General features: G+C 37.7%; 1 protein-coding gene across 3 annotated transcripts in view; it reads left to right on the top strand.

Moving 5' to 3' along the window:
* CSF1R (colony stimulating factor 1 receptor) overlaps positions 1-23,875 on the top strand; it is a 58,905-nt gene extending 35,030 nt beyond the window's left edge. For 2 of the 3 annotated variants that reach the window (XM_039340871.1, XM_039340873.1), the window contains 13 exons: positions 294-487; positions 1,964-2,064; positions 4,596-4,722; positions 7,585-7,689; positions 8,707-8,817; positions 9,310-9,478; positions 10,076-10,158; positions 14,578-14,693; positions 16,421-16,543; positions 17,204-17,315; positions 18,555-18,654; positions 19,334-19,439; positions 19,830-23,875. In XM_039340871.1, the coding sequence (XP_039196805.1) occupies positions 294-487; positions 1,964-2,064; positions 4,596-4,722; positions 7,585-7,689; positions 8,707-8,817; positions 9,310-9,478; positions 10,076-10,158; positions 14,578-14,693; positions 16,421-16,543; positions 17,204-17,315; positions 18,555-18,654; positions 19,334-19,439; positions 19,830-19,964 (1,582 nt within the window). In that variant the 3' untranslated portion in view covers positions 19,965-23,875. The remainder of the gene's footprint in view (positions 1-293; positions 488-1,963; positions 2,065-4,595; positions 4,723-7,584; positions 7,690-8,706; positions 8,818-9,309; positions 9,479-10,075; positions 10,159-14,577; positions 14,694-16,420; positions 16,544-17,203; positions 17,316-18,554; positions 18,655-19,333; positions 19,440-19,829) is intronic. The other variant, XM_039340874.1, reaches the window with a different exon arrangement.
* Positions 23,876-24,280: the final 405 nt, after the last annotated feature.

Below are 24,280 nucleotides of genomic sequence, written 5' to 3'. Positions count from 1 at the left end.
ACAAGCAAAGCTTCATCTGTGCATATACAGCAGCTATGTACAGCACAAAATCACTCCCCCCCACCCCCGCCAGGTCCATGGAAAAATTGTTTTCCATAAATTCAGTCCTTGGGCCCAAAAGGACCACTATACTGGACAGTATCTCTTTGACAAATTAGCTCTTTCCCCTGTTGTTCTCATCATTTGCTCAACAGTAAGAAAAACCTGATACATCAATCCCTTGAAATTCCAGCAAATAAAATTCTCATCAACCTGTCATACTAATATCTCTGACATTTTTGCTTGTCTATCAGATGTGGTCAACATGGGATTCTGATTTTGAATGATTCCAGTCCAGAGATCATGAGTAAAATTCCCTTTGTAAAAGTGTCATTGAAGAGTGTCCTTAAGATGGAGATGGAGGACAGTATGATCATTTGCTGTTTCGCAGTTAATAGTGCTGGAAATGACTCCCGTCCCCTTACATTTTATGTTGATAAAGTTACTGGTAAGATAAATCTAAACATTCATTTGATTAAAAAATTAGTTTTCCTGGGCATTTCAGTAATTTCTCAATGTAATTCTAACTATGTGATTTCATCTCCATCTTGTTTTTTTTAAAAAAAATCTATTGTTTTTCCATTCACTTAAAGCGAACATTTACTGCAAAAATTTGAGGGGGTTTGAGAAAATTAAACAAGAGTAGTAAATTTATTCAAAAATTCAAATGTACCAAAAAATTAAAGAAAAAAAAGAATCCAAAAAGGGATAGATTTCTACTTGAAACTTAAACATTTCAATTCCTGTGATCGTTTTGTTTTTTGAGTAATTTACAGGAACAAAACTATTGGATGTTTTTAGCAATAAATACACATTTTTCACCTCTGGTTTCTGCTCTCCAGGCTAGTTTTTCATCTTTTTATAATGGACTAGTATTTTCAAAACTTGGGGGAAGAGCTACGTGGTGGATGAATATTTAATTCCACCTTCCTCAACTGTTTTGGAAAATACATCTTGCCACCATCGCAAATACGTCTTACTATCTTATTTTATTGCACCAAAAGGAGTAGGACAGTGATGGCGAACCTTTTAGAGACCGAGTGCCCAAACTGCAACCCAAAACCCACTTATGCATTGTCAAGTGCCGGGTGGATGTGGCCCATTGGCTGGGTGTGGCCCATTGGCTGGGCGTGGTTATGGTGGTAACGGCAGACTGGGTGAGATTAAAAAGTTCAGTCAATTAGTTCCAACTTTGCAAGATCTTTTTTTTCCTGTGAGAAGTTGAAATTGACTGATTGAACCTTTTTTTTTTTTTTTTTTTTTTTTTTGCACATGGCGGCGGAGGCCTAAAGCGAAAAGGTTTTATAAAACCCAGCTGAAGGTCTAGGACTGGAGTGACTAGGTTTACCACCACTGGAGTAGGAAGTCAATTATTTTCTTTTTCTTTTCTCCCTTGTCATACACTTTTCTCTCTTCTCTTTTCCTCCCTTGTTTTTCCCTTATTTTCATTTTCTTGCATTTTATATTTTGATAAACTAATAAAAATACTATAAAAAAAGGAGAATACATCTCATCATCCCCATCAATCTGTGAATTATTGTCCAAAATACCTGGATAAATTTTCAGCATGAATTAACTCAATACCATTCATAAAGATACAAAGCACAAAGTGCAGGTACGACAAATTTAAGCGTCGTTTGATTCACACATCATGGTAAATGATGATTTGTTCAATGAACCTCAATAGTCTGGGTTAGCACAACACGCTGTGGCAGAAACCAATCAACTGCCTCACAGCTAAGTTTACTTTGCAAACTCAGCAATGTTTCAGACTGCTAGAGAAAAATTGTGATGCATGCTATTGTCATGTTGTGAATATATTTACCGTTGTTTGACAAACGACCACAGAACCTGCTCCCATTAGTCTCAATGAGGTTGGAACTCCCTGCAATTGCTCTCTTCCTTCTGCATTTTGTTTTTCCAGGAAATGAAAATGAAACCCCCACACTACTTATTGCAATCTTTGGAGGGGTGATGGGTTTTCTTCTTCTGTGTATCGTCGTCTTAATCTATAAATATAAGCAGGTAAGCTTTTATATTTATGTATGGAAGGAAAGATAATCAAAAATTGCCTAAGAAACCAAAGAAGCTCTAAAACTCAAATGGCTGGTGTCATTTCGATATGTTTTGAACCACAATCTCCGTCATCCCCAATGAATATGGAAGCTGGGTGATCATGGGACTTGCCATTCAGAGAAATAATGTTACTTAGAAAGCACACATATACCAATAGGCTGAAGAAAAGAAAAAACAGAATTTTTCAATATGTTTCTTTCCACCATCTCCCCAAAACGGGGGAAGGAGGAAATATATTCTGTGTGAAACTCAATTATAACAAACAACCCCCTTAAGATTACAATATAGACAGTTATTAATACAATACCAGAAGTAAAGTGCATAGAATGGCATGTTTGCGGCAAAACAGGTTTTACCAAAACCGGCTTAATTTCTTTCACATGTAGTCCTTGCTTAACAACCACAATTGGCCCTGGGATTTTGGTCATAAGTCAGGGCACTTGTTAAGCAGGTCACATGTGACCTAACTCGATTTTCTGACCATTTTTTCCAATGGTCGTAAAGTGAGTCACCATAATTCACAAAAAGGTCACAAATCACAGTCATGTGACCATGTGACACTGCAAACAGTTGTAAATGGGAACTTGTTGCCAAGCGCCCAAAAAGTGGTCCTATGACTGCAGGAGGTAGCATGACATTTTAGGCTGCTGGAACTGCTTTACAAATCATAAAACACCCTTTTGGAGGCTGTTGTAACTTCAAACGGTCATTAAGCAACTGGTTGTTAAGTGAGGAGTATCTGTATATTTATTCTGGGAATCTAAAATCTCACTGCTACCCCCACAAATGATGAAATGTGGGAGAGATTCTTCTGATAGTATTTTCTCTCTTGTCTCTTTCCCTGTAGTGCAGTATCTTAGGTAGGGAGAGCAGGGAATAAGGACCAATTCTTCAGGAACAATTTTAACTTTATTTGTTTTAATCTATGAAGTGATATTACATTGTTGAACGGATATTGTGAATATATCCCAAAGATGCTTTTTCATGAGGCAATTGGACTTTCTTGTTTTTCTTTGAAGATATTTCGCTTCTCATCCAAGAAGCTTCTTCAGCTCTGACTGAATGGTGGGGAATGGAAGGATTTATACTCCTGCAGACAGTTGTTCATTTGCATTTTTTTATCAAGTCATTAAAGCTACCTGGAGACTTATCTGTGTCTTCACAGTCACCTGAGTAGTGCAAATGGGCATGGAGCCTTCTTGGAACTGCTGAAAGGACTGTGTTGTAGACTGGAGATAGATGATAATAATAGTAGTAAAGTTGGAAGGACCTTGGAGGTCATCTAGTCCAACCCCCTGCTCAGGCAGGAAACCCTATACCATTTCGGACAAATGGCTGTCGGATCTCTCCCCCTCTATTGAGAGAGGGCTGTTCAATTTTGACATAGATAGCCTCTTTGACCCTTCTTTCAAACCAGCAGTCCTCCCTGTCCAGAGTGTGGACTTTGCTGTCTTTGAAAGAGTGGCCTTTGTCTTTTAAATGCAGATGGACTGCTGAATCTTGTCCTGGTGGGTTTGTTCTCCTGTATTAGCCATATGTTTACAAACTTGTTGTTTCATTTCCCCAATGTACAGTTCTGCACATGGCTCACTGCATTGTACTGCATATACCACGTTGCTCAGTTTGTGTCTGGGTGTTTTATCTTTGGGTGGACCAGCTTCTGCCTTAATGTATTCTTAGCTTTGAAGTGTGCACATATGTTGTGTTGGTTGAAGATCCTCCTGAGCTTTTCCAATATTCCTGCAAGGTATGGAATGACTGCATTGCTTTGTTTATTGTTTTCTTCGTCTGTTATGGAGGAGCTCCTGCTAGGTCTTTTTTGACCCTGAAGACCCAGATAAGCCTCCAGGTAGCTTTAACGATTTGCTAAAAGAAGGCAAATGAACACATGTCTGCAGGAGTATAAATCTTTCCATTCCCCACCATCCAGTCAGAGCTGAAGACGCTTCTTGGATGAGAAGTGAAACAACTTCAAAGGAAAAAAAGGAAGTCCATTTGCCTCGTGAAAAAGCATCTTTGGGATAACTATGACCTGGATGACTGAGAATCTCCATAGACATTGTGAATATATGTTGTGTTTTTTTAAAGTACAGCACTTTGTCCTAGTTTTGTAAGCTGCCCAGAGTTACTCTGCGGTAAGACAGCCAGACGATAAGTTTGGTAAACAAATAATTTACAGAATAATAACTTAGTTTTCACAAAACTCACCTATGTCTTTTTTTCAATATAATTATTATCTCTTGTTTTTATTTTCCTCCCTTTTTCCTTTTATGGGCATCTTTTTTTCTCAGTTCTTGTCCTATGTCTTAACTTACTACTTCTCCTTTTTTAATAAGGAAATGCTCTCTTAATTCTTTATTCACATTTTAATGCAACAATCTGTCATTTTATTAGATTACCATAATAGGATCAGGTTGTATAAACACAATATCAAAATACTGTGAAACAACATACGATTCCTAAATAATTTCTCTTCTCAGAAACCAAAATATCAAGTCCACTGGAAGATTATTGAAGCCTGTGAAGGAAACAATTACACCTTTATTGACCCCACCCAGCTTCCTTACAATGAGAAATGGGAATTTCCTAGAAACAACCTGCAATTTGGTGAGGACCACCTCTAAATTTTTATCTCTAACCAAAAGCTCATTTTGCCCTATTAGCAGATTAGATACTGAAATTATACAACAATATGAAAATATCTAATTGTTGAATAGGATTATAGCATTATTCTTGTTGAAAATGTTGAGGTTTTATAGAAGCAGAAAAATGATGCCAAATAAAAATTAACTCTTGAATCCAAAAGTAAATAGGCTGTGGAATATATATATATATATATATATATATATATATACATACATACATACATACATACATACATACATACATACATACATATATGTTTTCTGAGGTTTTCGCAGGTGTTTGTATGTAGGTCTTTGGTTATTCGGGTTATTTGGTTATTCAGAACACAGCCAAGCTCCCACCCAATCAGTTCATACCCCCACTGGCAGTTAAAAGGAATAAACAGCTACGATCACACATTGCTCGTAGAAGCACGAAGCCGAAAACATCAGCCTGAAGATGACGAATGGGACTTCGTCGAAACGTCGCCAAGACACTTCCAATTTTACGCGGGAGAAAACCCGAATAACCAAAGACATAGATAGATAGATAGATAGATAGATAGATAGATAGATAGATAGATAGATAGATAGATAGATATAGATACACACACACATACCATTGGAATGTTTTTTTTTTTAATGTTCAGATTGTATAACCAAAGCTAGCCATAATGGAAAAATAGAACTGGCTTTTGAAAATCTCACCTTGGCCATATAGACTCTGCTAAAAATCTTTTCAAGATCATGCTTTCAAGCATATACTCTCACCCACACGTAGAGAGAATTAAAATCCTGTTTATTCTGTTGTGTTTCCCCATTCATTATTTATTTATTAAATTTGTGTTCTGCCCATTTCATCTAGAAGCCACTCTATGAGGTTTACAAGCATCAAAACCACTAAACGTTCAAAGGGATAAGACAATAAATAACAATAGTAATTTATCATTAAAAGATGGGGAGGAAAAGAGAATACAAAGAACACGAGAGAGGTGGGGTCTTCTAATCTAATAGCCACCTCCAGAATAATACCCCCTTGTTGGGGCCACAGGCCAACTGGCAAAGCCAAGTCTTTAGGACATAGTGGAAGGTCAGGAGGATATGTGAGGATATCACCTCGGGGATAGGGGGGTAAGATGTTCCAAAGGTCAGGAGCCATGGCTGAAAAGGCTCTTCTCCTAGACCCCACCAGCTGAAATTCCTTGGCTGCTGAAGTCTGCAGCATGTCCCTTCTGCTGGCACAAGTGGAGCCAGCCATTGTGAGAAAATTCTTCAGATAGCCTGAATCCATAACATGCACTGCTTTAAATGTGATAACCAATACCTTGAATTGCATCTAGAAGCAAACCAGCAGTCAGTGCAGTTCATGGAACAGCAGTATAACATGGGCCAACTTAGGTGCCCTAAGAATTGCCTGTGCCACTGCATTCTACAACAGTTGTGGCTTTCCAATACTCTTCAAGGGTAACCCCATGTAGAGTGCATTTGCAATAGTCCAACTACGTCAATTAATACCTAAATGACAACAAGATAAAGGGCTTTTTAAAAAATCACTTCTTGAAAGTGCTGAAGGAGGCATTCTGATTCTTGGACATGTGATTTTTTCCTCCTTATAAACATGGACAACTCTGCTTTTATCTAAAAGTATTTTTGTTTATTTGAAATTGTCTCTGACCACAGAGCTATAATAAATGTTGAAATTTGAAATCATTTGAAATGTTTTTTCATGCTTACAAGTCTGCAGAAGATGAATTGTGGCTCCAACTTCTTTTACATGGATACGGGGTATTTTTAAAAACACAAGAAGCCAAGGTCATGAATATTTATGACAGAAATCTACTTATATGAGGAAAGAGACAGGAAAAGGCTGCCTCCTTTCTCCTTCCTTATTTTGATTGGCATTAGAGTCTCTGGCAACGGAGGTATGCCAAGAAGAAAAAACTGGAATTAAATTGGAAGCTCAGAAACTGAAATAATACACTATTGATGTTGTACTTCATATTGTTCAGCCAAATGTTATGTGTTAAAACTGATGACAGAATACATATAGCAATATATTTCAATATCAGATTATTTGATCCATAAGGGCAAAGGTTGACATGGAAGAAAAGCAGTATTTGTATCAAGTAACAGGATTTAGTCCCCATACTAAAATAATTAAATACATGGGACATTACTAATAAAACTAATAAAGGTTAAATTTGACTAAATTTGGAGATTTTATAATACAGAGTATTTGCTGGGCCTTATATAGAAATTGTTGGTGAAATATAACTCAGACACCAAACAAGTTAAAGACTGTATAATCAAATAGTGCAGAATTTTGGTACAATAACTAATAGACAACAGTGGTGAATTCAATTGAATAATAATATTAAATTCGCATGGAATATTCTAGTTAGAGAAAACTGGTATGTTTAACTTGTTTTAATGCTCCTGTACTGATTGCTAAAATGGGCCATTCATTTTCTGAAAAAAATTTTTTATAAAAACCTGATCAAATCCTTTCTCCATATTTGGTAGCAATCTTGTAAAGGTCAACAAAAGTTCCTTTCCAAACTATTTGTCTATTAAATGTTATTACTGTAAATGGTACTTTCCCATAAATTATATAGAATTAAATCTTCACCTATTTTTTTAACTAATTCTATGATGCCTGTAAATTCCTTGTTTATCTACTTTGTGCTTCTCCACCCCCTTTTTTAATTTTTTCCTCTTTTTTCTTTGTGTATGTTTTTCTTTACTTTTCCTGATCTTAAATATGCATCATTAAAACTACTGCATATGATTGCATATTTTTAAATTAATTTTAATAAAAATTAAAAAGACAGTATTTACTTCACAGGAAAAGTCCTTGGAGCTGGAGCTTTTGGGAAGGTGATTGAAGCTACAGCTTTTGGGCTGGGAAAGGAGGATTCTGTCTTGAAAGTGGCAGTGAAAATGCTGAAATGTAAGTACCAGATCAGACCAGTTCCTAGGAACCAGATAGGCTTTCTTTTTTCTCTTTTCTCTTTGGCCCTACCAATTTCAATTTTTTCATATTTACTAAGAATTTTTTCTGATTTCTATCTATGGCACTACCCAATTCAATTCTTTATTTATATTTACAAAGATTTTTTTTCTTTTTTCTATATGTTTTCTCTTCAGCCTTACTTATTGCATTTTTAATGTATATTTACCAAATATAATAATAATAATAATAATAATAATAATTATCCCCCAGTGAGGGATAATAATAATAATAATAATAAAGTTGGAAGGGACCTTGGAGGTCATCGATACTAAAGTTTCCTTTTTCTTTTTTCATGCACTTTTCTTTTTTATTTTGATTTGTCTTTTAACATATGAATGTTAACCAAAGTTTTCTTTTTCCTAAGAAATTTATAAGTGACTTTGACCTTCTTTTCAACAGATGATTACACTCTTATTGCCTTAAATATTTTACAACACCACCACCCCCTTTTGGTCCACATCTTTCTTAACCTTCAAATCCATAAATCATCAATTCGTTTTTCCTCTTTCAATAAATATATAAGGTTTTAAATCTTTCAAAAAAACTCATTTTTGTTGTTTGTTCTCTGAGCAAACAGATTACTCTTGCCACTTCTGCAAGTTCTGACGCTTTCACAATCCATTCCTCCACCGTGGGATTCTCGTTTTTTCATCCATTGTTTGATCCACCCACTTCAATGACTCAGAGAGAAAGCCACAGAAGAATATTTGGGAAGTATGTATCCCTGTTGTAAAGTATGTGGATTCCCACAGTCACTCTTTCCCAACCATTACTGTTGCAGAAGTGGGCTTCTACACTAGCTAAGGTTTGAACTACGTAGTCTCATTGCAACTGAATGATTCTAACCTGGAGCCTTTCCATCATTTGGTGCTTTCATTTCAGGTGTCACGTCTATTTCCTATATCCTGCTCCCATATTTGACTTCAAATTAATTGTTCTCATGTTGGATTTCAGCAACTGCACATACAGATGAGCAAGAAGCTCTTATGTCTGAGCTGAAAATCATGAGCCATTTGGGTCACCATGAGAATATTGTCAATCTTCTAGGAGCATGTACTCATGGAGGTAATTATTCTTCTCTTCATTTCCTTTCTGGTTTGCAGAAATATTGTTTCTTTTCTATCATTGGTTGAATCATAGGTTTCCAAGTGAAGATGACAGTCACTACTTCAGTAAATATTTGTTTGAAAATATCAGATTCCCATCAAACTATAAATACCAACAATGGTTTAATTCAGGAACTTAAAACATATAGCATACCAGAAATTGAACTCAGCTTGAGAGATCCTTTATTTTTATATTCTCCTTCAGAGCTGTCTGAGTTGAATGAATAAGAGAGATTAAAAAATAATTCCGCCTTCCTTCACATTTTGAAGTTGCTAAGGTTTGAGAAATACTAGTTTAGTGGATCCTATTATGAATAAAGGATAGAAGTAGATGACCCATAAGTCATTCTAACTATGTGATTCTTTCAGTGGACAGCACTTCACTGATCAATGCTGCATGTAGCAGAAAAATGATTGAACTTTCAAGTAATGTTTCTTTTCTGTTTTCTAGGCCCTGTCCTTGTAATTACTGAGTTCTGTCCATTTGGGGACTTGCTGAATTTCCTGAGAGAAAAAGCTGAGCATCTCATAATCGAGGGTCTAAACTTGGAATCCACTCTTGATAGCATGATGGCCGATTACAAAAACATCTACCTTGGAAAAAAGTATGTCCAAAGAAGGTAATAAGTTAGTCATCAGTGACCTCCATTTATATGGAATGTAAAACTGTGTTAACAGTTTGTTAATACAGCTGACATTGAGTGACAGCATATTTAAGTGTGCAAAAAGTTGCCCAGAGTCACTTTGGAGAATGAGATGGATGGCATATACTTTTAATTAATTAAAATAGCAAGAAATTATTCTGTTGCAATCCCTAGTAGAGACTCCAATTTCTATTTTAAGACAGATATGAGGGTATTCTGAAGTCCTAGGCTCACATGTAAAACCCAGATCTCCCTTTTTTAGATGCTGGAGATCATTCCAACCATAACTAACAAAAATCCCCTACACTGTTTCCCAACATTTTAAGTCAAGAAACACACAGAAATTCTAGCCTAAATTTGACTATGTACAATTCAGAAATAGTCCTTTATTTACTGCAGGGATGAGGGAGAAACTCTTGCTTGTCCCTGTGTGTGAAACTGGTCTATTCACTTCCTCAGTAGACTTTCTAGAATTAAACCAAAACTTATTAACTATTTGGCGGGATAGATCTGCTCTTAAAACTGATAAAAACTACTGATGGTTTTTTTCCTCTTTTGATCTCTTTCATTCAGCGATAGTGGATTTGGATGCCAAAGTGTTGACAGTTACTTGGAAATGAAATCGGTCACCACATCAGTGCCTATGCCAGCACAAGGTAATACTCAAAGATCACTGCCAAGAGAACTGGAAAGACATACCGAAAAGGGGTATGTCTGTTCTAGAAATTTAGCAACATTATTAATATTTTAGCTAAATTGCTGTTTGCTTATTACTACGCATTTCTCTCTTTGGAGAACTCAGTAGAACCTGGCCTTCTTATCTTCATAATGGTTATGTAAGGTAGGCTTAACTGGCTGAAAGTTGTTTCTGGCCAGGATCTAATCAGCCAACCAGAAGTTCAGATGTAAACCCCACACTCCCAATTATACCAATGTCTTCTCACTACTGCTGCCAATGATCCCACTGACTCCCAATCTTCCCAATATCTTCCTGCCGAAGCTATCAATCTTTCATCCAGCCTACTCGCTGATCTTTCTAGGGTCTTCTGGCTACTTCTAACACACTTCCTGCCAGTTTGTCTCCTCATCTTCAGTTCTAAAAGTTTTATGTATTATTTTATTCAGCATGGAACAACAAAAGATTAGATAGAATTCAGGGAAAAAATGTGAATCTATTAGATTAAATAGCTTGATATCATGCCTGTCTCGGTGACCAGAGACCCTCATTTTGGAACTGGGGGCAAAACTTCCTAGTTTAAATCTTAGCCATCTCAAGATTTATTAGCTGAACTCAAAAAAAATATATTCTGATTTCCGAATAACTCTTTGTAAAACAAAGATATTTCATGAACTTGTCAAGAGAAAACTCCACATATTTAAATGTATGAAATTCAGCACAATGTATTTTTAAAATCTGGAAATAAGAAATTAAGTTAAACACTAATTTTATTACAAATCTAGTAATTTAGTTCACACTCTGCACAAGATCTAATATACTAGGGCTCTACTCTGATTTGACCAGAATAACAGAGTTGCAAGTGGCAAGAATCATCTGTTTGCTCAGAGAACAATATATATTGTTCAATAACACAATCTTCTATCTCCGGGAGAGGTATAAATCAGTTGTTTATTGCTAAAAAGATATTTAAAAACAATAAATAAAAAAACAACTTAGCTTTCGCTGGTCCCTTGCCAGCGTCCTCAGAGTGGGGCTCAGGGGGTGGGGAGATTCTTTTTATACACCTTGCTGGTCTAACTGCTTACTCATTGCCCATGTAATAGGGCCATCCTTCCTGATTAACTGGTTCTCCAACATGGATTCAATCAATCGATGCATAGAATTGCCCCTGCATACCAGACATTAAAAATACATGAGGAGCAAGTCAGGATGTGGATGGTGCTTACCCGAGGCAGAACCAGAACAGGGGAAGGCAGTCATCGCATGGCTAGGCAAAGAAAGGATTTGGAGGGAACAGGGATGATAGGGATGGATGGTGAAATATTGGAATCACTGATGGATGGATGGGGTGAAAAGGAGGAAGGAAGTGAGCATGGTGAAGGGTCGCAGGGGGGAGGTGACAATGAGAGGTCATTGGGAATGCCAGACCTGACCATACGACCCAAAACACGTAAGACAAGGATACCAAAGACAGGGTTAGCCAAGAGGGGGAAGGAGGGGGAAAGGGATAAAAAAGGGGGGGAGGTTGGACTTAAAAAGGAGCCAGTGGATAGTCCAACTAACCGTAGGCAGACGGGGCAGAGAGACAGGACACGATTGTGCACACGCACAGCCAGGTGGGAAAGGAAATTGGGGGAGATAAGGCTAATGAGGATGAGAGGGGCTGAGCCTAAGAGCAAGCCGATAGGCATCCCCACCGGTTGTGGGCAGACGGAGCAGAAGGCTGAGGCACGATGGAGCATGCGCACACCCGGGGTGGAGGGAAATCGGAGAAAAAAAGACTGACAGTAATGGATGACGGCAGACAGGAACAGCGTGCAGACCAGGGCTAGAAAGGAAGGGAGCCCTGATGGCAAGCCTTTTAGAACACTGGGTCTGAAAGCGCAGCCAAGAATGAGCAGGAGGAGCGGTTAAAGAGCACACCAGCAGCAATGGTGCTGGGAGGGACGAGATTGATAAGGATGAGAGAGGGGGAAAGTGTGGAATTGGAGTGCAAAAAAAGAGAAGGCGGGGCAACCAAGGCAATTAGAGATAATCAGGAAGGTTGGCCCACGGGCAATGAGTAAGCAGTTAGACCAGCAAGGTGTATGAAAAGAATCTCCCCACCCCCTGAGCCCCACTCTGAGGACGCTGGCAGGGGACCAGCGAAAGCTAAGTTGTTTCTTTTAACATTGGAAATAGTTGTTTTTATTGTTTTTAAATTTCTTTTTAGCAATAAACAACTGGTTTATACCTCTCCCGAAGATCGAAGATTGTGTTATTGAACAAATATGTCCGGGATTCGCATGGGGCTTGCTTGTATTTGCCTTTGGAGAAAGGCAAATTCGATGGAGGGATGATAATTATGTCCCCAGCTACCACTTTTTGGATTAGTAACAAAACTGTGGAAGTTGGACAGCCAGAAATGCATTTATTTGCTGTTCTGGCCCTCACCACTTCATTATTATCCAGATACTGCATCTGAATAGTTCAGTTGCTATGTGGTGATGTCTCCCTTACAAGGGATCTTTTTAAAGACGATCCTTCAGTTTGTCTATCCAACTCTCCATTCCCTTTTTTTCTTCCTAGTTCTTCCCTTACCTACACAATATATTATTTTACAACCTTTTTTGTTCTTTAATTATGTATCAATTGAACTAAGTTTTACTTACTCATTCTGCCTCATTGCTCCTTCCTGCAAATATTTTATAAATTAGCACCTATCTAAACTGTAAATACACCATAGGTCTGTGCATCTAGATTCTCCTTCCCCCTCCTTTTTCCTTTTGCCTTATAAGCAGTATTCCCTCACAGCATAAGGTTTTTATAGAACAGCTACTGCTGGTGGCACATTCATTGTGGTTTTTGGCCAAGGACCCTTATTATTGGAATGGCAAGCACAGGATAAATATGTGCCATCTGGAGAACTCTTAAAGCGTTACATTTGTCTTCCAAACCATGCCAGTTTGGCTGTTCTCTGTTTGGAACACTAAAAGTAGCCTCCTATTCTGAATGATTTACTTCTGGAAATTTTTCAGGCCAGCCAACTCAGTGTGATCCAGGAAAAAGGGAACATTTCATCTCTGGGATGACTGGGAAGTTTAATACATAACTACTACCTATAATTGCAGTTGCTAAATATTCCCAGTAATGGACACATAGTAATATGTGCATACGTTGTACAACAATAATATAGCAGATATAGATGTTAAAGTTATATTGCCATAAATAAAGCTCGTGCATTGTTGCAATGTTCTTTGTACAGCTATACTTAAATTCCTCAGTTACAGACGCAACATAGATTTCAATGTGCACAGGATCTGCATTAGATCATTGCTCTCCAACCGCTATCAGAAAAGCCAGAACTGGACATGATCCTTCTACATGCTGGGGGAGGGAGTGGGGAGTATTTTATTACTTCCTTTTTATTTTTATTTTATTTTGTAATATTTATAGATTACACCATTCAGTCGGTCTTTACTCAGTTCCTCAAGTTTCTTATAGGATCAGCTTGTTTCATGGAGTCTGCATGTATACCTAAAAAAATTATCGCTATTTTATATGCTGCGTTAACTTTAGTGAGATGTTTTCTTAAAGGGGCTGCAACTTTTTTTTCAGATTCATGCAGAAAACAGTGAATAATGACAAGCTGCTTTAAGGAAGACTGTCACACAAAATTGAAAGTGCTTTTTCCAAATTCTTTTTGAATTTGGAACCTTAGCATTTTCATCTGGAAGTCATTTTGCATGCAAATCACTGTTCGTGAATTGCATCTTTACCCCTTGCACCTTTATATTCTTTAATTATCATTCATTAAGGTATATTTCACAATTAAAGCTGATTTAGGTGTATACATTTTCTGGTCCCAAATCCTTTCCAAATATAAAACAGTTCCAATAGAGAAGAATATTTGAAGCTCTGGTTTGAAATGAGGGCTCTTTGGTACTCTCTGAGCTTGGTTATTTTCTTACAGACATTTCATTATCCAAACTAGGTAACATCATCAATGCTAGCAAACTCAGAAAGCACCAAAGAGCCCTCATAAAGCAGTTCTTTATATGTAAAGCCCATAGGTAAGCAAAACCAATTTATAGATAGAGCAATTATGGATGAGCAAAGAGAACAGAACTATTAAATCTCCTTCTACTCAGCAATTTCCAGCTCATTCTTGCAAATGCCTACCCCAAATTAATTCCATTAGTTCCTTGGGAGTTACTTATATTTAGTCTCTAGGTAGGTAGGCCTTTGTTATCATGAGTGATTTGAGATGAGTGAATTCTCTCAAGAGAATTATATTTTTTGACCTTTCTTATTTTAACGTCTTACTGCTAAGTTGCTTTCATAGCCCTCTTTGTGGCTGTCATTATCTATCAAAGGCATACCTTCAGTGACCTCTGTGAACTTTCTCCCAATCCAGGAAGAAGTTTGGTATCAGCTGAAGGAAAAGAAGACCCACGTTCTCTTGATCTCTTTGACTTGCTGCAGTTCTCCAACCAAGTAGCTCAGGGAATGACTTTCCTGGCTTCCAAAAATGTGAGGACTCTCTCCTGACAGTGCATATCATCATCCTAACTAAAAGTTGTTCAGGCCTAAGCTTGTTTTCCTGTATTATCTTCCTACCAGGAAGGAATTTTGTTATTACTACACAGAATAATATACAATCCTATCAGTTCATAGTGCTGTGATTCCTGAGACAATCCATGTATAATCTAAGAATTTGTTCTTAGGAGAGTGTACTACTTGGAAGTATTCTTTTGGATTATATCTTTAAGGCACAACTCTGTATGGCTTTTGAAAAAAATAGGGTCTGTGTAAGAGCGAGTATACAATCCTGTTAAGGATAGTATGAACATTGTATTCTCTCTTTTCTAACCAACATAAAAAGAAGCATTTTGATTGGTTGGTTGGTTGGTTGGTTGGTTGGTTGGTTGGTTGGTTGGTTGATTGATTGATTGATAAAAATTATATGGTTGCCCATTTAACATACAAATTTGGGCATCCATTTGAATATTTCTTTGCTTAAATGTTGTAGGAAGCAAGGGGCAATCTGACATAAACTTTAGCTTTAGCAAAATCCATCCTTTCTCCTCCCGGTGGGGGGAGAGAGGAGAACCAGCCTGCCACTCGCACAAGTTGAGTGGCCCGCTGCTCATATAAGTCAAGTGGCCCCCTGCTTACACAAATCAAATTGTGTGTGTGTGTGCACTGACCCGCCGCTCATGCAAATCGAGCTGAATGCATGTGCAAGTGCGCCAACTAGCCCCTCACATGGCCCAGTTGCAAACAGGGCATGGCCCCATAGTGGGCCATGGGCCGGTTTTTGGGGACCCCTGTTATAAATCATGTTGACAAGAGCACTCTCTTTGGTTCTTTATTACAGCAGAAGTCCCAAAAAATTATATTCAACAAAAAATCCAGTGGCTGAGACACAGATTCTATAAAATGATAGGTCTTTTCCTCTCTTCCTATACAGAGTTTGTACAAGTATTGTGTAGCTAAGTACTATTGCCTATATGGTACCCTAATAGCTCTGTCAACCTTTAAATAATGAATGCACTGAGACAGGAAAAGCTGCAAAGTAACATTTATAAGAAAGGAAACAACAACCAAGTGTATTTCTATTATTTTGATCTTTTAATGTCCACCTCCATTTCAAGAGAAAAAGACAATGGAAGAGTTCACAAAAATAACTTTGCAATAGTTAATTCAAGTAGTTGTATTAGCCAAACATATCCACAAATGATTACATCTTTTATAGATATATTGGCACAATCAGTAAGTTGATTTTTTGTATGAGGTGTCTATATGGCACTTTTTTTTCATTTGTTTTTCCTCTGTAAATTTTCAGGATTCCTATAGCTTCCCCATTATTCTAGATTGCATTAATTCCAGTGACCTAGACCACACAAAAACATTTAAAGTACCATGCTGAAGACTTTTGACTGCCCTTGCACTGGCCAAACTGGTCTGTATCTGCCTTGCTACTAATCAAGTTGTAGGATTAATAAATTGAAACAAAGAGCCTGTGAGTTCCCATCCTGCCTTAGGTCTGAAAACTGTCTATGTGATCTTGGGCCAATCACTTTCTCTCTTTGCCCAAGCCACCTTACAGGGTTGTTTTTGTGGGGGAAATAAGAGGAGGAATGAAAGTTAGGTATGTATGCTGCCTCGAGTTATTTGTTTTTTTAAAAAAGGTAAAAATAAATAAGAAGAAAATCAATTTGTCCCTTTCCCCTTTTTTCTCTCTTTCTTGAATCCAGTGCATCCATCGAGATTTGGCAGCACGGAATGTGCTAGTGGCTGATGGACTAGTGGCCAAGATCTGTGACTTCGGCCTGGCCAGGGATATTGTGAACGACAGCAATTATGTTGTCAAAGGCAATGTAAGTAACTGGAATGAATCTATACCAGTGGTGGTGAACCTATGGCATGGGTGCCAGAGGTGGCACTCAGAGCCCTCTCTGTGGGCACGTGCATCGTCTCCCCAGTCCTAGGCCTTCAGCTGGGTTTTATAAAACTTTTTCGCTTTATTCCGCCGCCATGTGCAAAAAAAAAAAAAAGGTTCAATCAGTCAATTTCAACTTCTCATGGAAAAAAAAAGATCTTGCAAAGTTGGAATTGATTGATTGAACTTTTTAGTCCCACCCAGTCTGCCGTTACCACCGCAGCCACGCCTATCCAATGGGCTACACCCAGCCAATGGGCCATGCCCAGCCAATGGGCCACACCCAGTCGACACCCAACGATACATAAGTGGGTTTTGGGTTGCAGTTTGGGCACTCGGTCTCTAAAAGGTTCACCATCACTGATCTATACATTTACATCCCCATAAAACTGAATCAAACTCTAGCTTTATCTGGCACTGAAATGCCTGTACTTATTGATAGCCACTGTCTAAGTATCCCTCCCACGTGTCCCTGGAAATCTCAGGGATCATCTGCATGCAAAGAAGGTGCTCTAATGTTTAACCTCTATAACGTCCCTGTAGGGAATGCTAAGCATAAGGGCTTCCTCCTCTCTGAGTTTATAGCGTATCATTCCAGGCTCGCCTCCCAGTGAAATGGATGGCACCGGAGAGCATCTTTGAATGTGTCTACACAGGACAGAGCGATGTGTGGTCTTATGGCATCCTTCTCTGGGAAATATTCTCCCTAGGTAAGGGAAGAACATTTCTTTATTGGTTTGTTTATGCCTGCCTGCCTGCTTCTTTCTATGTGGAAAGGCTTTGTCAAAAATGCGGCCTTGGGGTTCATGCCTGTGCACCCACCTCATGATGCAAAAATATGATTAACAGAATAACAGAGTTGGAAGAGACCTTGTAGGTCTTCTAATGCAACCTATACCATTCTGGACAAATGGTTGTCCAATCTCTTCTTAAAAGTGTCAGTGTTTGAGCACCTGAAAGCAAGATGTTCCACTGGTTTAATTGTTCCACTTGTCAGGAAATTTCTTCTTAGTTCTAGGTTGCTTCTCTTCTTGATTAGTTTCCACCCATTGCTTCTTGTCCTGCCTTCAGGTGCTTTGGAAAATAGCTTGACTCCCTCTTCTTTGTGGCAGCCCCTCAAATATTGGAACACTGCTATCATGTCCCCCCTCGTCTTTCTTTTCATTAAATTAGATATACCCAATTCCTGCAATTTTTCTTCATATGTTTTAGCCTCCACTACCCTATTATCTTTGTTGCTCTTCTCTGAATTATTTTCAGAATATCTTTTTTACATTGTGGGGACCAAAACTGAATGCAGTATTCCAAGTGTGGCTATACTAAGGCTTTGTAAAGTGTTACTTCACCTGATCGTAATTCTATCCCTCTGTTAATGCAGCCTAGGATTGCATTGGCTTTTTTGGCAAGACTCACATGCTTGCATTGTATATAAATAAGGATGCCAGTATATCAGAGCAGTTTCGGACCATCACATTACTATATACAGTATGTGCTATCATTTCAATGCAGTTTTGGCTTGCTGCAGACAAATAGCAGGGGTCACTTCATTCTGAGGAGTCAAGACAAGTTTTCAGGAATGAAAGGCTTTTATAGCATTCCTTCCAAAATTTCAATCACCTTAAACCAGGAGGATTGGTGGGTTTTAATGGGGAAAAAGTCATCCCTTAAACCCTGATCCAAAAATTAAATATTTTTCAGCTCCAAGCACTAATCATGACTCCTGCAAAGGCCAAGCAGGATGGAATGAAGAAGTGTAGCTCCTAGCCTGAAAAATGCTTATCTGTTGTGTTAGTACCTCTGTTTTCTCTGATCTTGCCCTCAAACTGCCTGCAAAGAATAACCGAGGTGAAACTGGCTTCTAAGAAATTTTAGCTAGTTCTATAGGGAGCATTCTAAAACTGCAGGGTCCTTCCTCTATACAAGCATTACCTATTTTCTTGTTTTTATAGGAAGAAGTCCCTATCCTGGCATGAAAGTGAATTACAAATTTTATAGCCTTGTGAAACAAGGATATCATATGGGGAAGCCAGATTTTGCTCCAGATGATATGTAAGTAAAAGAATTTCAGCTCCAGGTGCTTATCCACCCACCCATCCATCCTAAAAAAAAACTGAGGGAACCTTGATATCTTTCAAGATATTGCTCAGAATGCTTGTGATGTTTGCTCTGTCCACCTGTTTACAGGTTCTTCTGGTCACATGGGAATCATTTGTGTTCAATTGAATTCCATTCATTTTTTCATAAACCCTGTGTGAGTGAATCTGAAAATGATCCAATCAGGGCTGATTATATGGGATTCCCTCCTTTCCCTCCTTTCAGAAAGGTTGATGTTTATGCTGAGAAAAGACTCCCAGCCATCTCGGTTAGTTGTCTTTGGTAGCACCGTAGTACATCCACTCAGACATTCAGCCCATTGAATTTAATGGCTACATGCAGGAAGACTGGAACAGAAGCTTTATGATACCCACAAATAATCTAACTGCTAATTTCCCATTCACGCATTCATAATATTTTTCAAAGAAAACTCAGATGGGTCATGGAGCCTGAACCATGCCGAAGGAGGAATGAGACGGCACAATAGTACCCAAGGAGACCAAAGATGCAGATTCTAAGCCAGAATTATAAGGCCTGGGACTGTCCAATCAGCTGTCAATATTATCATGCAATTTGCTCTGAAAGTATCAGACTCAGATTTTTCTTCCTTGCCCACCTCCCGTCTCCAATACAGGTACAACATAATGATGGCATGCTGGAAATTGGAGCCCACTCAGCGGCCTACTTTCAGTCAGATCTGCACCTTAATTCAGAAACAGCTGGATGCTCTTAAGGAACAGGTGAATGGTTTATTTTATAAAAATTCAGAAACAAGTAGCTGGTTCAGCCCTCTAAGATTGTTCTTTCACATTTTTTATTTTATCATAAAGGTTGTCATAAACACCTTAGGCTACTCCTCATTCTCTCCTTTAAACCTTGTTCTCCACATATACACCCAAACACAGTCATTTGTATGCCTGGAAAAATGAAAAAAGGAGGTAAAATGGTATAAACAACAGCTTGAGTGCTCTACGTGGATAAATATATAAATAATGCAACACTGATCTCAAGGCCAGAGTAAATTAATTTTAATTACTTTAAATTTACCTTTTTTCAAAATAACACATTTCAGACTCTGAAGTATGTTTGTATTTTCTCTCTCTCTTCCTCTCCTCCTCCAAATTGTGAAGGATTATACAAACTTACCCTGCCCCAGAGAGGAAGAAGACAGTGGATGTGAGCCCGCCAGCTACTTTGAAGAATCCTGTGAGTCGGGAGAAGTGGAGCAACCCCTCCTGAACAGCAACAATTATCAGTTTTGTTAGGGTGTGTTCTGGACCTTCTCTGGATGATGAAATACCATCTGAGATTGGACTTGGATTTCATGCAACCGCATCCCTTTTTGAGGCTTTTACATCATAAAACAAGACAGCCATACGTAAGTCACAGACTGGGGTCGTGCCTTGCAATGATAGCAAATTTCTAAATTCTCCATTCTACCTGATTGTGACTACTGGCAGGAGGGCTTTATCGCTCCTGATAGTTTAAGGGAGGCTATATTGGACATTGGAGAATTGGTGCATCAAATTTGCAGAATGGGAGAGACTGTTAAGCGCAATCGCAGAGAACAAGGCTTAACAAGGCAGACGGACTAATTTTCTTCTCTATATACACCTTCCTTCTACAAACTATCAAACCTATAAAATATGTGAGAGGGAAAAGAGATTAGCCAAATTTTGAACTAGATGGGGGTTTTGCAGAGAAAGAACAGGGAACAGAAAGAAGCAGAGGCATTCCCATTGTAACCTGCCATTCTACAGTCATATCCTGTAGCTTAGGTGAGCAGACTAAGATCCACAGCAGATAAACCAAACCAAAAGAGGACATCACTGAAAGAGATGTGGCCTTTGGCAGTAGGCAGTAGGAGGGATGGTTAAAGATAAGGATGGTTATGGGAAGATTCCTCGAGACAAACTGCATTCATCTCATCCTTGAAACAACCTCCAAACCTGGAAAAATAACCAAAATTGTATCATTGTGCCACTGAGTTTTGGCACAGGTTGAAGGGAATGGGCCAAAAGTTGTCCATCCATCATAGAGAGGAAAATTGCTGGATCTGTAAGAAAGAAAATAAATCTAATTCTCCTAAAATTAAAAAAAGAAATCTTCAAAAGTTTTTTTAAATTATAGGAGAATTAGATTTAGGAGAATTGGATTTATTTTTCAAGAAGTAGCAACTCTATTTTCCTCTCATTTGGCGTTACCATTTCAGAACATGTGAATTACTTGGCATTAATTGTTTTGCTATTTGAAAATTATTACTGAAAGAAGGGAATATAAGCTACTCATTGTCCCTCTGTATTGAATTGGCATAAAACCCCCAATAAATAAATTACGGTGATTTTCAATAAAGACCAGTCTATTAGCTAAGATTAGATTTAGGTGAATAGAATAGAATAGAATAGAATAGAATAGAATAGAATAGAATAGAATAGAATAGAATCTGGAAGGGACCTTGGAGGTCTTCTAGTCGAGCCCCCTGCTCAAGCAGAACTTATACCATCTCAGACAGGTGATTGGCTAGTCTCTTTCTAAAAATCTCTAGTGATGGAGTGCCCCCATATCTTCACTTATTACTAATGAATACGGTACTTTATAATATAATCTTACAGAGGGTTATTTCAAATCAAAGACTATTAAATGAAATCAAACTTATTTCCAAATGAATGTATTAAGATTGTTGCCTTTAAATTTACTGATTTTCAATGTTTATGTGTTAGATGGGCATAAAGAATAAGTGCAAATCACTTTGGGGCACATCTTTTTGATTCTGAAAGAAAAAAAACCCATGTGATTGGGAATGGGATGAAATCTCAGACATGCAAGATAGCTAGTTTATTTTAAATAGATGTAATTTGTCCTTCAGAAATGCAGATTTTGTTCCTGTGTCTGTTAAGAACATTTTGATCAATGTTACAAAGACAAAATAAGGTACCACACCTGACTGCCATCATCTCCAACTTGATCTTGGCTGGATTTAGGCTTCCTCTCATCCTTGACGTCAAATGTCATTTTAGAAATGAATTATGTGAAAAGAAATGGAGGGAGATAGGAGAGAGGTCATTACTATTGTTTTGGCTGTGGCTTTGTCCACGATTAATTTCTAGCCTGTACAAGAGTTAACTTTTCTTGTGAGTTAGCAGTCCTTCTTGATTAAAAAGGCATTGTTGTTTCCAGATTAGAAAAACCATACCAAGAATTTGGTGAGGTAGAATTAATATTGTTAATCTGTCTAATCTACTTTTTGGGATTACCCATAGCTAGTATGCAAAATAGCTATTATTCTATTGAATGAATCATGTGCAATGCCATGATTATATTGTTGAGTGCAAGGCAAGGACTTATTATTCAGTAGAGCTTATTGTTCCTCGCTATACTATTATCTCATTTTTCACTCTTTTGACTAGCCTAAACCTCATAACAGAGACAACTACATCTGCAACAATAGGAGGCACTGAATTTAAAAGGTATATTTGAAAGTATTGTTGCAGCTCAGATCATCTAAGAAGCCTCTAACATCAGAATAAAGTTCTGGAAAATTCTGAAATTAAGCTAGAATTGTACATCTGCGTTAAGCTCTAGAATAATTGGTAAAATGGAAACTCTACTGTTCCTCTAGTTTCCATTTTATCAATTATTCTAGAGCTTCATGCATATGTTACAATACTAGTTTAATTTGACAACTAGCTTACTCTGGAAAATATTATCCATATTATCTTGATGGGCAGTTTATCTGATGGGAAGATGATGCCACTCAGTCTTCCCACCAGGTGCAAGGAGAATCAAATTGTTCACATACTACTAAATTAGAGTAATGTGAGTGCTGTAAAAGAAAGAGTAGTACTACCTGAAATTGTAGCTAAGTGAAACTATAGAACTGTAGAACTGAACACTTTTGAGTTAAGAGGATGCATCTACATTCTATCTTCATATTAGGTTATTGTAACATATTAAATCAGAAGGCAGTATTTGAAGTCTTAATTAGAACCTCAGTTACACAACACAGCTGTTAAGTTATGAACTGGAAGTGGTCATAAGAATCTTCTTCCCACTTTAATGAGCTACCAAACTGCCATTTCATTTCTGAATATCATTTAACATGCTAGTACTGTTTTTTTTAAGAGCTTAGTAGGATCAGAAGAAGCTTACATGGCAAAATTCTAATATTACTTCAATCAGGCTTTCTAGTGTATTATGTACAGAGGTCTTTATTATTATGTTGGATTTCATCACTCGATCATTCCTTATTCTATGATCAAACTGATCTTTTCATTTTTAATATTTATCTGCCCTTTGCATTACTGAAAGAAGGCATAGCTACCTAGTATTTTGTAAACTCAAGAGAGCAAGCAAACTGCAGTACTGGCAACATAAGACTACTGACGTTAGGTATTTTTTTCCAAGCTGTTTTTATAGAAAATAACTGATTTTTTTAAAATTCCTATTAGAGGACAAATAGGCAATCGGTGTGGGACATTTAACAAGTATTTGTTTTGTAGCATGCATTACACATGGTATACCTGAAACACTGTGTGGTAATTGTACATATTGCAACTCATATGCACAAGTTGCCAAAGGTTTTACTGTCCTTGACTGCACTTCTATTTGATAAGGCTGTGCAAAGCACCACTCTTTAGAATTGTTAAAGCAGAAAAATTGTTTACAAAGTTCATGAAACCGCTTCTGCATTCTTTATCTATTTAAAAAGAGGTTCTTCTACACTGCAATCTCTTTCAGGTAGCACAGCCATTTGTTTTCCACAGCAATGGCTTTAAACTTGCGCTACACCCGAACAGCTCCAAATAACTGTCATGATTTACCCACTGTTTAATAATTGCTCATTTTTACACAGGTTTTATGTAAAAGATTACTCACTTTGCTAAGCAGTCACCTCTGAAGCTCACGCAAATGAAAGAGAATATTCATGATGCTTAGCCACGATTGTCTTATACAAGTTATAAAATCCATTGGTGGATAAGGACATAAGGACAGGGAACATGTTTTTTACTGCACAAAACTCCAGCTAAACAAGAATACTAGTGCTCAGTTATTGCCAGATGATTATTTTTTTTAAAAATTAACTGCTGTTTCAGGCATCTTAATGTAGCAATTGCATAAACATGCATTTATTTGTAATTCAGCTAACATGAAAAATAAATCAATTTGATCAAGTAAACTTGCAGTCTTTTTAAAATCAATTTATTTTTTTTCCCTGTGTAAACATATGACTTTACAAGGCTGATTTTTACAAAGTCCCAATAGTCAATATCAGAGGATTATATTAATTGCAGCACTAGTTATGTTAATTGTGTTAAGAAAAAAAGCTCAGCAACCTGATTGTCTGATTCTATGAACTCTTGTATAATACAACTTTATTTAATATGGCTGCTAAGATCTGGGAGATGGGAGGGGGGGAAGGGGGGAGAGGGAGAGAGAGAGCCTGTCATTTGTAGCTTTGTGATGGAATTATGATGAAGTTTGGTGGTATGAGAAAGTTTTGTATTGTTATTTACCTGTTAGCCATCCAGAGTTACTTTATATAACATGAGCAGCCATATAGATCCTTTAAATAAATAACCAA

The sequence above is a fragment of the Crotalus tigris genome, unplaced genomic scaffold, assembly GCF_016545835.1.
Source record: "Crotalus tigris isolate CLP2741 ecotype Arizona unplaced genomic scaffold, ASM1654583v1 scf7180000017754.2947050, whole genome shotgun sequence".
Lineage (NCBI taxonomy): Eukaryota > Metazoa > Chordata > Lepidosauria > Squamata > Viperidae > Crotalus > Crotalus tigris.
Note: the sequence above shows the minus strand (reverse complement) of the source record. Positions and strands in the feature narration are given on the sequence as shown.